General features: G+C 43.0%; 1 protein-coding gene across 1 annotated transcript in view; it reads left to right on the plus strand.

Annotated features, from left to right (window-relative positions):
* Nucleotides 1-1,043: 1,043 nt before the first annotated feature.
* grhl1 (grainyhead-like transcription factor 1) overlaps nt 1,044-18,287 on the plus strand; it is a 104,290-nt gene continuing 87,046 nt past the window's right edge. Inside the window, exons 1-2 of the mRNA XM_067984261.1 lie at nt 1,044-1,302; nt 17,266-17,452. Coding sequence (XP_067840362.1) covers nt 1,283-1,302; nt 17,266-17,452 — 207 coding nt within the window. The 5' untranslated portion in view covers nt 1,044-1,282. The remainder of the gene's footprint in view (nt 1,303-17,265; nt 17,453-18,287) is intronic.

Consider the following 18,287-nt stretch of genomic DNA (forward strand, 5'->3'; position numbering starts at 1 on the left):
TGCTGCACCTGCATACTAACTTTTTGATTTTCTTGCACTAGGACCCCCAGATCCCTTTGTACTGCAGTACTTTCCAGTTTCTCGCCATTGAGATAATAACTTGCTCTCTGATTTTTCCTGCCAAAGTGCATAACCTCACATTTTCCAATATTGTATTGCATCTGCCAAATCTCCGCCCACTCACCCAGCCTGTCCATATCCCCCTGTAGGTTTTTTATGTCCTCCTCACGCTCCACTTTCCCTCCCATCTTTGTATCATCTGCAAACTTTGATATGTTACACTCGGTCCCCTCCTCCAAATCGTTAATATAGATTGTAAAGAGCTGGGGACCCAGCACTGACCCCTGCGGAACACCACTGGCTACTGGTTGCCAGTCCGAGAATGAACCATTTATCCCAACTCTCTGCTTCCTGTTAGATAACCAATCCTCCACCCATGCCAGAATATCACCCTCAAATTTAAAATTCTCATCCTTGTGTTCAAATCCCTCCATGGCCTTACCCCTCCACCCCTCTGTAATCTCCTCCAGCCCCACAACCCTCCGAGTACCCCCAATTCTGGCCTCTTGTGCAGCCCCAATTTTCTTTGCCCCACCTCTGGCGGCCTTGCCGTCAGCTGTCTAGGACCTGGAAATCCCTCCCTAAACCTCTCTGCCTCTCCACCTCTACTCCTTTGAGATGCTCCTTAAAACCCACCTCTTTGACCAAGCTTTTGGATTCCTGTCCCAATGTTTCCTTCCTTGGCTCAGTGTCAATTTTTGTCTGATTATGCTTCAGTGATGTTTTACTACTTTAAAGGCGCTACATAAAAGCAAGTTGTTGTTAATGGATGGAGGTGGGGTGTGGAGGGTCCCAGAATATTCTTGGATGCCCCAAGGGCCTCAGGAATTCTTAATCCAACTCTGGACCTGAGTAAATTTAACAGATCCAAGACATGCCCCGATGACACGCCGAAGCGGGAACAGGTTGCCGTACACAACTCAGCTCACACCCAATTTACCTGGAGTCATTAGCATGTCCAATCACATCAGCCACCAGATCAGGAGGAGAGGGAAGAAAAAACACTCCGATAGTCCAATCCAAGTTTACACCTGAATCGCTGCAATACGACCGGGCGAGGAGAGAGAAAACAAACAAAACAAAAACATTTCGGAAAAACCCGTTTTCCTCCCGCGCTGAGCGGAGACGCTGGCGGTTCGGGTTGGATTTTCTGTCCCAACTAGAAAGTCCAGTTGGACCGACCGATCGAGAGAGAGTGAGAGAGAGTGTGCGGGGGGAGAAGATGACACAAGAGCACGACAAGTAAGTGAACGCACCCTCCTGGGGCTGTCAGGACACCTGGAGGAACCGACGCTTTTTAATCTCTGGCTTTAACCTGGGGGGGGTTTGTGGTGTATGGACCGACCGGGGGGGATCGCTCCGCTTGAAGGAGGTGTCTGTAAACTGCGCTGTTGAGGTAATGTGTGGGAATGTGGTGCACCTGTCAAACCAAACCTGACCCACTAACACCTGCTACACAACAAGACGGGGCAGCCTCCTTCAACAGGAGGCGGTGGACTGGGACAGGCTCTATTCTTGATTTTGTTAAACCCACTTTGTAGACCGTGTTTTAATAATACAAGTTGTACAGGTTTACTCGCGGCTACCATCCCTCTCCTACCCCCCTACCTCTCCCTCCTACCCCCCTACCTCCTACCTACCCCCCTCCTACCCCTACCTCCACCTCTCCCTCCCTCCCTCGGTGTGCTGATCACCCCATGTAGCCGGGGATTTCCTCGGGGGGGGGTGGGTTTCTCCCGATCAGCCGCTGTAACTTCGGGCGGAGAGCCGGGGTAGACACTTAAACGGGATTTCCATTGACCCACCGCCGAAGTTACGGCTGCCGATTCCCCCCCCGAGGAAATTCCCGACGAGTATTTCACCGCAAAGATCGTTACTCCGGGGGAGAGGTGTCTCTGTGAGATTATAAGAGACCTATTTCCGCGACCAGTGTCAGTAAATGTTTGGCGTTTATTCTTGGTTCACTGCGCCGTGTGGATCAGAGACCGGGCTCTGGAGAAGTGATTTAACATTAGAGAGAAGGCAGAGGGGCTGGGGCTGGTTCACAATTAGCACAAACTGGGATTGATGTCGGATTAGGCACAAGACCCAGTTTATCAAAAGATGAAAAAAAAAACAATTAAGTTTAGGGAAAGAGATGAACAGAAACTAAGTTTAACAACAGGGGAGAGCTTAGCAAAGAAGGAATTGTGATTTTATGGTGAGGGACAAGGCAGGAGATAGCAGAAAGTAGCATTGATTTAGGGTCTGGGCGAGGAGTTAACAAACCAAGGTTGATTTTAGGGTCGGGGAACGGGTTAACAGAAGATGACTGGTTTAGGTATCAGGACAGGGTTGGCAACCTTTTTAACCACATGTCGCCGTAATAGGCGAAGGCAGACAGCTGCTTTGTTGCTTTCTCCTTTCTTTCGGTCGGGGGGTTGTTTAAGGAAGTGTCCCCTGCTTCCCCCCCCTCCAGCCAATCCCCCTGTTTTTAATTATTCTACAGTTACAAATATGTGGCATTGCAGTGATGTTAAAATTCACAAATCAGAGCAACATTTCCCCGAGGCACAATGGGACTTCTTTTGGCCACAGCTTTCTTGTTAGTTTCGACAGGGAGACTTGAAGGAAAAATGGCGTGAAGACACTTGGCAGCGGTGAAACACTACACCTGCTAGGCGTTGGCCGCCATCTCTTTAAAATCCCTGAGTCAGGGGAACAACAGGTGCTTAGCAATAAACACCTTTCTGAGATGTAAAGGGAGAGAGGGGCTAAAGATTCATCAACTTACATTCATTTGACCTTGTTTGGATCACTCATCTGATGATAATGATGACCCTGTGACGCGGTTTGTTTTATACTCTCCCGTGAGGAATGTCAACCTCAGACAACGTTTCACTGACATTAATGGAGATCAGAGGCAAAATGCGTTAAATGTCAACCAAAAAAAGGCCATTGTGCTTTCAGCCTCTTGGCAGTGAGGATTCCTGTTTTCAGTTTTATTATTCGTTCCCTCTGATATCCTAATTCTCAGTTAAGGCTTAAAATATTTTCTTGCTCTTTTCTCACTTTATTCCACCCCCTCCCCTACCTTCGAGTTAGGCACGTAAGTAGCTTTTGCAAGGATTTCCATCGATTGCACAACTCTTCAGTTTATTCATGATTGGGACTCTGGAGTGATAACCTGATATGAAAGCCTCGTTAAACTTTAATTAGGTTTTAAAGTAGGAGGTGCCTAGAGAAATAGGGGAATGGTGGGAATGTAAGTGAAGGATGTATATCCTGAAATCCGGGGCTAACATTTGATGACCAGTTTATGTGGAAGGTGGGGAAAATTGCTCTGGTTTCTAAATTGATTTAGCACAAACTTCCATGTGGGAGCCCCCAGCAAATATTGATAGCTTCCCAAGGGGGCCCTGTCCTAACTTTTGAGAGACAGTGCCTTTCCAAAGAAAAGCAGTACCAGAAAACCGTCATTTTAAATTTTCTGCTTTTGGGACATAACTTACACTGTGATTTCTGTTAACAGTATTTGGCCTGAGGAATATTTTTTGTATAGCTATTTTGGCTAGAACATAAAAAAAGTTAGCTAAATTCTGGAAATGCTGGCTGATCAGATGTCCCCTATTCATTTCAGCAATTCTAAATAAATTGCTAAACTCTAAATTAATAAATACATTCTAAATAAATACATTAATCTACTTATTAAAAATGTCAGGAAAATTACCCTTCAATTAGTATTTGTGTTTACCTGGCTAGTGGTAAGCACTATTTAAATACATTTTTAGAACTCTGACCTACAGAGCTCAAAAAGAGTGGGTAATAACAGTACTGTTTGTGTTACCCCATCAGTCGTTATTTAAAACCACTTTCTGGATTTTTTTCCTTCTGGTAATTGAAATAGGCTTGTTATATGCTTCATTGCACTAGAAGCTGCATAAGCACAGTTAAGGTTGTAGCTTATCTGATTACTTCAGTAACCACTATTATTATCATTTAATTCTTACTCAGAGTGGTCCCCTATGCAAAGTTTGTTCTTTCCACAATTTCACCCACATACTGCAGTGCTCAGACCATATTGGTCGATAAACTGCAACTCATTGCATACGTGAGAACACTGGAATGAAAACAGTGAAGAGATCTTTAAAGGGGCATTGATGCCCTGTTGGATTGGGTGAGTCTCCACAATTTAACTTATCAGTAATGATAGTAAGGTACTGTTTGATTTGGTGGTTGACTGTGAGTCTGCTGTGATGGTTTTATTAGCACTGAGTATAGCACTAAATATTTCTGGCTGGAAATATGTACTGCTAATACTCTTCAGACATAGTATTGAAAAGTTAACTGTGGGACACGCATCTCCAAATAAAGTGGCAAGGAGGAGGAGTGAAAAGGGGAGAAGATGATGGAGTTTTTAAAGTGTGTAGAGGATTCCTTTCTGGCCCATTATGTAAGAAGCCCAACAAGGGAGGAAGCACTGCTAGATATGGTAATGGGAAATGAACTAAAGATATAGAGAAGTAAGCATGGGAGAACATCTAGGGATTAGTGATGACAATATAATAGGATTTAAGATGATGATTGAGAGATATATAGATAGTACAAAGACCAAAATTATAGATTTGGAAAAAAGCCAACTATGAGGGAATGAGTTTGGAGCTAACTGGAGAAAATATTGACAGACAAAGAGGTAGACCAACAGTTGGCAATATTTAAAAGAGATAGATGAGTTCACGAAAAATATATTCCACTATAAAATAAGAACAAAACTAGCCAAGAATGCGACACCATGGATACATAAAGAGGAGAGGATAAAATTGAATCTAAAGAAAAAGGCATATGCAAAGTACATAAACCATAAAGGAGAGGATGACAAAAGGGAATATGATGAGTTTAGGAGGAGGTACAAAAGACAATTAGGAAGGCCAAGAGGAAATATAAAAAATGAAAATAGGTGACAAAAGGAGAATTAAATTGAGGATAGGGCCACTAAGGGCAAGATAAACTCATAGGAAATTATACTGAAACGACAGGGATACTGAACAGATACTTTGCCTCAGTTTTCACTGAAGAGGCAATCAAAGAGGAAATGATGACAATAGTAGAAGAAGTTAAGAGGGATAGAAAGAAAGGGAGACACTAGACAAACTAACCAACTTAAGGCGGACAAGACCCTGGGTCCAGATGGACTGCATCCACAGATACTCAACGAATCTAGAGAGGAGATAGCAGAGGCATTAGCATCCATATATAAAAGTTCAATAGAAAAATGAATAGTGTCAGAGGACTGGTGTACAGCAAATGTAATTCCTATGTTCAGAAAGGGAGATGGAACTAATCCAGGAACTATAGACCAGTTAGCTTAATGTCTGTTGAAAAGATACTAGGATCTTTGCTAAAAGATCAGATAACAAAACATCTAGAGATGGTGAACATAATAAAAAAAATAGCATGGATTTATAAAAGGAAGGTCATATTTAATGTAACTTATTGAATTCTTTGAAGAAATAATAGGAAGTGTAGATAAGGACATTGCAGTGGATTTGGTATATATCGAGTTTCAGAAGGCCTTCGATAAGGTGCCACATAAGAGACTCATAATATCGAGCGAGGTAGCAGAATGGATTGAAAAATGGCTACAAAACAGAAAAGAGAGGGTAGGAGTTAAGGGAAGTTTCTCGGTCTGACAGAAAGTGGTGTCCCTTGGGGATCCGTGCTGGGACCACTGTTGTTTACCATATGGATATAAATGACTTGGATTCAGAAATTGGAGGTATGATGTCAAAATTTGTAAATGATATCAAATTGGGGGGGTTCTGGCTTATAATGTGGAAGACTGCACCAAAATACAGGAAGAGATGAACAGGCTTGTTGAGTGGGCAGATAAATGCCAAATGAAATTCAATATAGTGAACTGCGATATGGTTCATTTCGGTAGGAGCCATAAGGAGGCCACTTATTCCTTGGATGGTAAGAAACTAAATGGGATAAAAGAGCAAAGAGATCTTGGAATACAGATATATAAATCACTAAAAGCAACACAAGTTGATAAGGCCATTAAGAGTGCAAACAATGTACAGTCCGCACCACTTATAGCAGGCATGTTGGTGTCAACGGATTTGCCAGCTATAAGTGTTTGACATCAAACCATCCTAGCCCCAGACACTCTAGAGGATTTGGTGTGTATCATTAAAAGTAAATTCAGGTGTGTTAAAGGGAGAGGCATATGAGAGATACTGGAAGCTGAAACAAATAATCTACACAAAACAGTGCCAATACTTAAGTTGATTTTAATGTATTTGCCTCACTGCCTTATTAAATGGGACTTGAAACTTTCGTGTATCAACGGCGGCAGCACCAGGTTCAGGAACTCTGAAATTGATCAGCTAACGGTCGCAGATGGCAACCCCGCCCACCGCCCACCCCATGGCATGGGCAGCCCTGACCGTCTGCCCCGCGGCACGGGCGGCTTCATTGTACTCGGTGCAAGCGGCGCCTAATTAATTGATTTCTTGATGATGGAAAATGATTGTTGCAAATAGACGGTTGTCTGCCATAACCATGGACGGTATAAGTGGTGGGCACTATTTCTAGAGGAATAGAATACAAAAACAGGGAGGTAGTGTTTAGTTTAGGTAGAACCTTGGTTACACCACACAAAGTACTGTGCGCAGTTCTGGTCTCCATACTACAAAAAGGATATTGATGCACTAGATTTAAAACGTTGTTACCAGAACTGAGAGGATGCAACTCTCAGGAAAGATTGAGCAGGCTGGGGCTCTAGTCTCTGGAAAAGAGAAAACTAAGAGGAGACCTGATAGAGGTCTTAAAAAAATTACGAAGGGGTTCGATAGAGTGGATGTGGAGAAACTGTTTTCACTTGTGGGTGAGTCCAGAATAAAAGGGCGTAAATAAAGGATAGTCACTAATGTATCAAATAAAGTTTTTAGGAGGAATTTCTTTACACAGAGGGGTGAGAATGTGGAATTTGCTGCCACACGGAGTGGTTGAATCAGATAGCATTGATGCGTTTGAGGGCAGGCTTGGTGCATACACAAGGGAGAAGGGAATAGGTGGATATTGGGGCAGGATGGGAAGAGCTATTTAGAGTAGGAGGAGGCTTATGTGGACTACAAACACCAGCTTAGACCAGTTGGGCTGAATGGATCAAACTTGGAACATTCTTCTTTATAACTCAATTCCATACGAGACAGTGTGTTTTCAACTGAGTCTGAGCCACTGGGGAAGCTGCCAGTCCCTCTATAAGAGGAGTATCTGTGGTCATGCTGACAGGTAATTCATGAGCATATTTCTAGGAGCAGTTCTGAAGGTGGTAGAATCCATGTTGTATTGGGTGGGGACAGTCAGGATGGGAGAAGTTACAAATTTCTAACCATTTCTAAAATAGTCTCCTTTGTGAAATGCTAATACAGACTGAGTTGGTGACATAGCGTATTTTTGTTTTGGCAGAGAAACCCAACTTATTAATTCTTCTTTTAAATCAAGAGGATGAAAGGTCTCTGTCAGAATATTGACTTGAAGATGCCATTTGTCTTTCATTTGCATGGGACTCTAATATTGGTGCACATACAGTTGTTAATGGGAAGTAACCCTAAACTATTACTTGAACAAGAACATAGCAGTTACTGCAGCACATGAGCCCAAGAAGAGACTGAGGCTAATCTTCCCATTCGGCAGGGATGGAAAACTGGCATTAGTGGATCGGTCGCCCATTATATTGAAGTCAATGGAAAGGAAAATGGGGCAGGGTGTATATTATGGGCGGCCGACCCACTACCGCCCCTGCTAAAAGTGAGGATTACCCCCCAATGTGTCTTGACTGTGTCAGTTGTCTTAACAAATTACATAACATCAAGCTCATATTGGTGAACATTACATATTTGGTGGTTACTAACCACTTGATGGGTATTAACCACTTGATTGCTCCATGCAGAAAGTTCATTAACTTATCTTCAAACATTTCTTGTTCACTGAGTCTGCTTGACACAGATCCTTTAAAGAAAATGAAAAGAAAGAACTTGCAATTATATAACTCCTGTCACAACTTCAGTACGTCCCAAAGCGCTTCACAGCCAATGAAGTGTAGTCACTGTTGTACTGTAGGGAACGCGGCAGCCCGTTTGTGCACAGCAAGGTCCCACAAACAGCAATGAGATAATCTGTTTAGTGATGTTGTGGGATAAATATTGGCCAGGACAGAAGAGCCCCTGCTCGTCTTTAAATAATGCCATAGGATCTTTTACATCCCTGTGAAAGGGCAGGTATGTAAATGGGTGAGCAGCTCGGGTACAAATGGGCAGAGTGTGCACCGTGCACACGTCCCCTGGTTGTACCAGGTGGTGAAGAGGCCCTAAAAAGGAAAGTGAATTTTTGTTTTATATTGGTCCAGAAGCAGCTGGAGTGCTCCTCCATCTGTCCCCCACCTTTTCAAAACCACTGTCATTGCCCCCTCCTCAGAAAACCCACCTTCCACCCCTCTGTCCTTGCAAATTACTACCCCAGTTCCAACCTCCCTTTCCTCTCAAGTCCTTGCATGTGTTGTCTCCTCCCAACTCCATTCCAATCTTTCATACAACTTCCTGTTTGATTCTCTCCAATTGCGTCTCCGGTCCTGACACAATATCAAAAGTACGCTAACCAAAGTCATAAATGACAACCTCTATGACTCTGATTGTGGTGCAGTATCCTTCCTTTTGCTCCTTAACCTCTCCGCAGCCTTTGATATGGTCAACTCCACCATTCCCCTCCACTGCCTCTCCTACATTGTCCAGCTCAGTTGGACTACCCTTGCTTGGTTCAATTCCTCCACTACCACAGTGTTATCAGACTGCTTGTCCAAAATTCAGTCTTGGATAAGCTGCAATTCCGTCTGGCTAAACATTGGGAAGACCAAAACCCTTGGCCCTGATTTTTAAAGGGAGGGTGGCGGACCTGGGGAGTCCGGGGACGTGGAGGCCCGGCTGATCTTAACAGTTGGGCCTCATTTCCAGAGATTTTTTTTGCTGACCTGCACCAATCTGGTGAGATCCACTGCCTGACCGGCGGGCAGAAGTGGTAATTTGGTGGCAGGAGGCCACAGCCAGGGACCTGCCGGATCAGTCCCCAGCAGTCATATAAGTTGTGGCAGGGTGGCTCGTTATGTGATCGGGGAGGGGTGGGGCAGGTGGGGGGGGGAGTCCGTGGCAAGGCTTCCTCGTGGGGCCTGGAGGAGCACTCCTCTTTCTGGCCCACAAGGACACCTAAAAACAAAATTAAACGACTTACCTGTCTGGGCCTCTTCTGGCCTGCGATCCCCCTACCCAACAGGTCTGGCCTGATGGAAAAGCCGTCACTGCTTCCTCGCTCAGGCCTCCAAATAAAATTACAGATTAGCTCCCGATCACATCATTGAGTCGAGATCGGTATATTTAAAGAAGGACCCAGCTTCCTTCCTGTGGGTGTCCCACTTGCCTGCTCAAAAGAGCAGGTTAACATCAGGTGGGGGGAGTTAAAGTCAGGGCCATTGTCCCCACCACACATACTTTACCTTTGCCATTGATTCCATCACCCTCTCCGGCCATTGTCTTACGCACGGACAAGACAGTTTACAACTTTGAAATTGTATTCAACCCTAAGCTTAGCTTCCAACCCCAGCTCCTCTCCAAAACAAATATTGCCTACTTCCACCTTAGTAACATTGTCCACATCTGCTCCTACCTCAGCCCATCTGCTGCTAAAACCTTCATCCATCTTTTTGTCATTTCCAGATTTGACAATCTCAGTGCTCTCCTGACCAGCCTCCCATCTTTCACCCTCTGTAAACTTGAATTCAAAACTCTACTGCCTGTATCCTATCCTGTACCAAGTCCCGCTCATCCATCACTCCTGTCATTGCTGACCTATGTTGTCTCCCAGTGCCTCAAATTTAAAATTCTCATCCTTATTTAAGTCCCTTCATAGCCTTGCCCCTCTCTTTCTCTGTTGCATCCTGCAGCCTTATAACCCCTCTCCTCCCCCCCGAACTCTCCAGTCCTCTTGCTCTGTCCTCTTGTGCATCCCTCCTCCCTTCGGTTCACCATTGGCGGCTGTGCCTCTAGCCGCCTAGACCCCATACTTTGAAATTTGCTCGCTGAACCCTTCCAACTCTCCACCTCCATCTCGTCCTTTGACCATCCTTAAACCCACCTCTTTGATCACCACTCCTAATGGCCTTTGGCTCTCTGTCCATTTTCTGCTTACACCTCTGTGATGTGCCTTGAGACATTTTTCTATGTTAAAGGTGCTATATAAAAGCAATAAGTTGTTGTTGTTGGAAGTTTCACTTTGCTCTGTTATTTACATTGCTTAATTCAAATTATTGGATAATATTTTTTAGGTGCAAAAGTTGACATCAAATTTGTTAGGAATAGATTGTAACTCCATAGACACCAGAACTGCCTGATCTATGTGGCTTGCTTTTATCTTGTATTTTATTCAAACTGTGATTAAAAAGATAATTTGTGGTGCCACCCAAGAGCATTTCTATCCTTTCACAGCATTCCCCTCCTCCTGTAAACATGGTAAAGTGCATTGCTCGACACTTTAGCCAGTGTGGAAAGCACTTTTCAAGATCAACAAAATCTGAAATTTAATCAGTTATTTCTGAAAGATACCACAACATCTGTGAGGTATTTTGTTATGGTAGCATCTATAAGTATGTTCTCAATGTTTCAGATATTGATCTGGAGCAAGGTTTAGTAGAGCACAGTGCCAATCAATAGATAATTAAAGTGCACTTGTCAAAAACATATAGTGAGTGGGATATTTAGATACAAAATTATAATCTTAGCTTAAATGCTCCAATGGTTAAAACAAGATATTTGTATTGTGATTACTCATTATTGGCAGCAATGCAAAGCTGTGCTAAGTTTACTGAGAACTAGGAGAGCTGTGCTGTAAGATTATTACCGTGTGACGGTTAACCAGATACAGCTTAGGGGTGCGCACTTAAAATGAGGTGTGGTCAAGGAATGTAATTTCTGTAAACAATTATACTCTTAACAGTTTTATGGTCCTACTAGCAAAGCTATTTTCCATATGCGTTAAAGGAATCAGCCTTTTCAAATATTTCAGTTGCATTTAGGGTTCAAAAAGTGAACGGCGATAGTGTAACATGTTGCTAAAGAAAGTTCGCTTAGCTTTAAATGATTCCTTTTGAAAGTAAAAACTGAACTGAAAACTGATGATAGATTTAGTCTGTCATTGTGAAAAAGTAATGTGTAGGCAGGAGCCTGGGCAGGTCTATTAAAGTAAAATAACTTGAATTGTAAAAAAGAAAGTCCCTTTTGTAATTTCAAAAGCATTTTCTAGAGGTTATCAAAAAAAACCTCTCTAAATCTAGCGGCTAATTGCCCTAAACATTGCCAAACATGTCCCGCCTAATGGTAGTTTCTTTTCTCTTTCCTTTCAGCTGCATGCAGTCTGTTTCTCTGTCTTATTGCATCTTACTGTTTTCTGGCCCCTCTCATTCGTTGGGGGAATTTTAACCTAACTCGCCTGTCGGGAAACTGACGGAATTGGGTGCTCTGCTGATTTGATGTAAATAGAGAGCAATATCAGGCGGGGTGTAAAACCACCGTTCCTTCTGGTCCCGTGGATTCCCCCCCACTCCCGGGCGTGTTGTTGAAATGACCCCCATTGTCTCTAGCTCTGGAATATCACATAGGAAGATAGGAATGAGAAAAGCCTAATAAAGCTGTCTAGTATGTCTATGGATAGGACTCAGACATTATCATTTTTTTCTACCAGTGCCAGGCGGGTATCCCTTTGCTCCTTGTTGAATAAAGATTTGCCCATTTCCTTTTTAAGAGAGACAGTAGCATCAGAGGTCGAGTTAAAGGCAACAGGAGGTTGGGACTTGGGTTGTGATTAGAAGCAGCAGCATTGGACCAGGCGGTGGGCTGGTTAGAGGATGCCACCATATATGGGGCATGGTGGGAAGGAATGCCCACGACACTACTATACACTGGGGGTGGGGTCTGTGACTCTTGGTTGGTGGCTGCCTGCCGGAGTCGGGGTTCTAGCATCCTCAGGTTCAGCCGTTGTGACTCTGGGTTAGTTGGTTGCTCTAAGGTGAGCTGCCTTCCACAGATCTGCAGATAGGTGAGATAAGGTGAGCACTATTAGTGAAAAGTGCTCACCTCTGGGGAACAAACCTCCAGCTGATCGCCTCCTTCAGATGGGATCTGCAGTATTGTGGACTCTTGAGGCAATGCTGCTGGGACAGGACGCTCATTCAGTCCAGTGCACTTCTACTGATGAAGCTGGTAGCAACGTCGGTGACTTTTTAAAAAAAAAAAGCCCTACTGGCAGGTTAGCTGTTTTTACCAGTGAAAGGAATCAAAAGGTGAAGCTAAGGGGGCCGGCTAAGATCGAGAAGCTGGCCCGATGCAGAGTTGTATACCTCTATTTTACACCATTACAAATAACACGAAGGAGTGTAATTCTTGTAATAGTATTTGTTGATGACACCAACCATATGTGACTAAGTAATTAATGTAAAGGAGATTGATACCATTCAAATGGATCAGGTTAAAATTAAGTGGATGGGATAAGGAATGGCAGATGGATTTTATTGTGGGTGAATGTAAGGTTCTGCATGGAACTGTGAAACATTTAATCATAGAAGGTTACAGCGCGGAAGGAGGCCATTCGGCCCATCTTATCTCTTATTTCCTTTTTCACTTTTCCTCTGAACTGTCCATATTCTGCCTGGTTCTCGTTTGTGTTATCAACCTGACATCTGTCATACAACATTTTTTTCTGCTTCATCTTATTCTCTATCTCTTCTGTCATCCAGGGAGCTCTGGCTTTAGTTGCCCTATCTTTCTCCCTCATTGGAATGTACCTTGTCTGTACCCAAATCATCTCCTCTTTAAAGGTCGTCCGCTGTTCAATTACAGTTTTGCCTGCCAATCTATGATTCCAATTTATCCGGGCCAGATCTGTTCTTATCCCACTGAAATTGGCCCTCCTCCAATTGAGTATTTTTACTCAATTGGTACAGAAGATTATCCTGGGAGTCTAAATGGTGAAGGAGGACTCAGAATTACACTTGTTTTCATTTGAGCGTAAAAAAGTAAACATGATTCAGGTGTTTGGAATGATGAGGGTAATGGATATGGTAGATGTAAGGAGATTATTTTACTTAGACTGTGAGTACAGAACTGGAGAACATGAGTAGAAAAACTACAAGTCTCAAGCAGAACTACAGACTAACAGAGACTTAAGTCCCAATATTTACTCGGGGTCGTGAAGAGAGTGGGATTGGTGGGGGGGGCGGGGTGAGGATTTCTGTTTGGGGAAACCCAAAAGTACGGCTTTCCCGGACATCCTGATGATTTTGACGTCAGAACATCTTTAAAATTTTTTCAGCGGGTTTCCCGCCCAACAGGCAGCATGAGTGACAGGCTGGCTGCCTATTTGGACGGGAAAGCAGCCGGGGAGCGGATGCCAAGTAAGTGGGACATTGTTGGGGGGGGGTCGGTCATCAGGGAGGGGGTCGGAGATCGTGGGGGTGCGCTGTTCATGGGGGCGTCAGATTGGTCACCTGCCCCTCGACCCGCCTCCATTAAAACCAGAAGTGGGCGGGTTGAGGTTGGGTGTTATATTTTTACAACTTTTACCTTCCCACCCGCCCCCAACCCACTCGTCTTTGGGAGTTAAAATTACTCCCCTTATTTCCCACAAGGTAGTGAAAATGTGAAATAGATTCTCAGCATCAACTCCTTTTACTAAGAGCTTAACAAATATCTGGTTAGGGACATGATGATTGAAGATGGTAAAGATAAGTATGGCCATAGATGATCAAATGTTCCACAGAACAAGATTTATGCACTGCAGGAACCATCGGTGGTGAGTGCTGTAAATGTAGGTCATAGAGTTGTATTAGTACTCTGGACTTTTGCTTTGAGGGGATCAGGAGTTGGAGAGACAGTTCACAGAGCTTTATCTTGGAGGGTGATTTGTGGTTATTTGCTTCCCTTAGGAGATTGAGTGGGCTAAGTAGACTCCATCAAGGTCTGTGGAGGAAATGGGCATGATGGGCTAAATGGTTTTTTATCATTAATATTATAGTCTTCCAATTTTTCATTTTTGTTTCTTTTATGTTGTATGTTTCTTGGTCTGTTTGGTTTATGCCCTGTTTTCTCTTTTTTTTTCTATCCCCATCCCACTCGGTCCTCTTTCTTTTCAGCTGCATGCTACCCTGACCTCTCACGGTTCTGCTCTGCTGTGCCTGTTTCTATCTGCTTCTATCTGCTTCTATTCTTCCAGCAGAAGCAAGTTCTTAATTTAGCTCCATGTCTGGAGGGTTTTGTTACACCCTGAGGTGAGCTGTTGAGGTTCTGATAAAGTTTCTAATGTTCAATTGCTCCAAACACTGCTGTTTCAAATGGGATGAAGAAGTAATTTATTTTTTAGTTACCCATCACCCTTGGCTGCCAAAATTTGATCTTTCCAACAAACTGTCAAAGATTGATTACTTTCATTGATATTTCAAACTGCCACCTGATTGGAAATGTGATGCAGTGGTTCACTACCGGACAGGGGGGCCATGACTTAAAGTGCCAAATATTTGGGCTGACGACCTGTCTTACGATGCTTTTGGGTTGTTGTATTCCTTGTCAAAGTTAAATAGAAATTTGCATATGATTTATTGTGATAAAGCATTGGTAAATTCATTAGTAGTGGCATAAAGTAACTGTCATTAAAATTGTCCATACTGTAGATTTGCACTCTTGATTAAGATGCTCAAGTTTGAATTTGAGGCACCACTGAGACGGACTATTACACTGAGAGGACAAGATGCCTCTCTTTGTCTAGTGATCTAATGCAGGCGAGGGAAAACTGACCATGGAGGTGGACTGACCAAAAGTGATATTGATCAAATGATGCAAATGTCTATAGGCTAAACGGGTGGTTGTATGGTTGCATAGCCTGGCTACATGGCCTGTAAAAGCAAGTGAGTTCCAACTAGTACATTATTCCTGTTGTCGTTAAGAGGATTTATTGCTGATATAGTACCAGTTTTAAGTTGTCTCTTGTCTGTGACGTTATTCTGAGTTTTTTTTCTTTGACAGTTGCAGAAGATGAAATGTATCCTTCTGCCGCTGATTGTGTTGTGCAGCCACGACTCCAGCAGCTACTGTAGTTATGGACAGGGGTGCCTGGCACCATCCATTGTAGGGAAACATTTTGGAAAGAAAAAACTTTTAGGGCAACAGAAAAGATAAATTATGCCTATAGTCAGCAGCAAGGCTAAAGCTCACTTACATTGTGCAGACAGTGTATTTCAGCCAACCTCAGAGGGCTGAATGTCTTCAGTTGTACCATAAGGTTTTACTACAGGTTAATGAGTGATCCCTGAGATTACTAAGTACAATGAAATACAAGTATTGAGAATTATACAACATGAATTGAAAAGCAGCACATTTCTATCTGGCCCTGTTCTAAAACTCCGCACTTGCCACACCTCACGCTCCCATAAGTATTAAATATGCAAAATTAATTTTAAATTTTAAAATAAATATTCTCATAAATGGAAACCCACACACATAATGGCCTCAACTTTTTTCCTCCATCACCCTGATATACTTTACAATAGAAACACCAAATTTGTGGCCTATCAAGACAAAAAAAGTTGAACACTTGAAGCAAAACTGTCCCACCTTCTCAACTAAAGAGAGTAATCTGGACTAGAGGGGAAAGGAGAAAGTAGAGGAAACATTGTCATGCTTGTGTCACACATTTGTATGCCAATTTTAATTCCAGAAAGAAAGGAAAAGAAAGAACTTGCATTTATATCGTGCCTTTCAGCTCCTGTAGGATGTTCCAAAGCACTTCGGCCTATAAAGTACTTCTGAAGTGTAGTCACTGTTGTAATGTAGGAAACGTGGCAATCAATTTGTGCACAGCAAGGTCTCACAAACAGCAATAAGAAAAATGACCAGAGAACCTGTTTTAGTGGTGTTGGTTGAGGGATAAATATTGGACCGGATACTGTGCAAACTTCCCTGCTCTTCTTTGTGTAGTGCTATGGGATCTTTTGTGTCCACCTGAGAGGTTTAATGTCTCTTCTAAAAGATAGCACCTCTGGCAGTGCAGCACTGAAATGTCAACCTAAATTATGGCTTAAGTCTCTGGAGTGGAGCTTGAATGCAAAACCTTCTGAGTCAAAGGTAAGAGCGCTACCTCTAAGCCAGGATAAAGGTGTCATTCTCTGAAATGAGCTGAGCTGTGCTGGACTGAAACATGAATGTCCAATATTCATATGAGGCAAGTCAATCAGATACATTATGGTGCTGTCTGAAGTTATATTGATTGATTTATTGCAGACATTTACGGTGTATTGTTTGGTGTTCCAGCTGTGCATCCTGTGTGGAAGGCTCTGATTCAGACCTCCAGTGTCTGTCAGAAGCTGTTTTTGATTTTCCCATTGTCAGCTATAGCATGGAGGCGTTGGCTTAACCTTTAAAACAGGATTGGCCAAACATGCCAATGGGGACTGTCAACCTGCAAGAGTAATCTTTAGATATCAAGGCTTTTGAGTGGTTTGTCAGTTAATAGATGCTTCAGGAACTACCCTGGCACACCCTCTTAACATACATACACTGAATTGAATGATTTAGGACGAGCAAGTCATTAAGAGGTGATGGCAATGAGGCACGCCATTGTTCACATTTATTATTAGATGCATAGATGAAGTCATAAATCCAACGTTCAGGTTCATGCCAGATTGGAAATAAGGATGGGGCAAACACTTACTAAGGAATCTTTGCCATGTAGAGATATCCAAGTTGCATCCAGCCTCTTTATGTACATGAAGGACATTGTGTAAGAACCTGATGTACCTGTCATATCTTTTGAGTGGTTCAGTGATCCTGTGTACCTGAAGACCGAATGAAAGAATTACCATAAAATATGAAATTATGTCACAAGCTATTATTGCCAAACCTGTTTATCAAATAGAAAGAGCTGTTTGGAACCAACTCCAAAGCTATGGAATTTACAATTTTTTTTAAGGAGCTTGGCTAACTTGTTTATTTGACTACTGATGAACACATATTTGTCTGTTTCTAATCTTATGACACAAGTATGGAATATTATTTTAAAGGAACACTTTTTCCTTGGTTCTCGAAGGGGTTAAACAGTCTTTCATAAGTTTTCTTCCCCCCTCCTTTGCAGTAAGAGAGCAGTTTTGGTGCTACAGAATGAGCAACTTTATCCCCAACGGCGCTCGTATACAAGTGAAGATGAAGCATGGAAATCCTTCCTGGAAAATCCCCTGACTGCTGCCACCAAGGCCATGATGAGCATTAATGGCGATGAAGATAGCGCTGCTGCGTTGGGTTTACTTTATGATTATTACAAGGTATGTGATCGCAGCATACAATATACTCCATACAGAGAATCTCCAGCCATGCTCAAATGGGCCAGTGGTACCTTAACTGCTCTTTGTGTTTGATTTGGCCCTGCTAGTTGCTATTTTTAACTGATACTGTTCAGCGCAACAATGAATGTTATCTTTGTCGATATTTATAAATCGATTTTTGCAAATTAAATTGATTAACAGGTATTGAAGGAATGGTATGAATTTTTTTTTAACTCTTAGGTTGTAAGCAGGTTCAGGGAAACTCTATGGAATTCTCTACCCCATTGGTTCCTGAGTCATTGAATGTATTCAAGGCTGAGATGGATAGATTTTTGGACTCTAGGGGAATCAAGGGATACGTGGATCGGGCGGGAAAGTGGAGTTGAGGTCGCAGATCAGCCATGATCAGATTGAATGGCGGAGCAGGCTCGAGGGGCTGTATGGCCTACTCCTGCTCCTATTTCTTATGTTATGTCTCCCTGGACCAGCTAATTTACAGTTTATTTACCGTGACACTGAGACAAAAATTTTAGAGCTACTAGAATGTCAGACACACCTTTATTACTGTAATATTAACCCTAAACGTAAAAAACAAAATTGCATTAAAAATAAAAACATTTAAACTCTTGATGCGAATTTTAACTCTAAGCGTGAGAGGGGCATGCAAGGACTGGGTGAGCGGCAAACTCACATGACCATGCTACGTGAGTTCTGGGAGAGATTTTAACTCCCGGGCCTCGTTTCCATGTGAGATGTTGGACTCCCCCGCCTGATCCTGCCGGGAATCTCCACCTTTGCCGGTGGGCAGAAGCAGGATTCCGGGCAGCTCACCCGA

Source organism: Heptranchias perlo, chromosome 5 (assembly GCF_035084215.1).
Source record: "Heptranchias perlo isolate sHepPer1 chromosome 5, sHepPer1.hap1, whole genome shotgun sequence".
Classification (NCBI taxonomy): Eukaryota; Metazoa; Chordata; class Chondrichthyes; order Hexanchiformes; family Hexanchidae; genus Heptranchias; species Heptranchias perlo.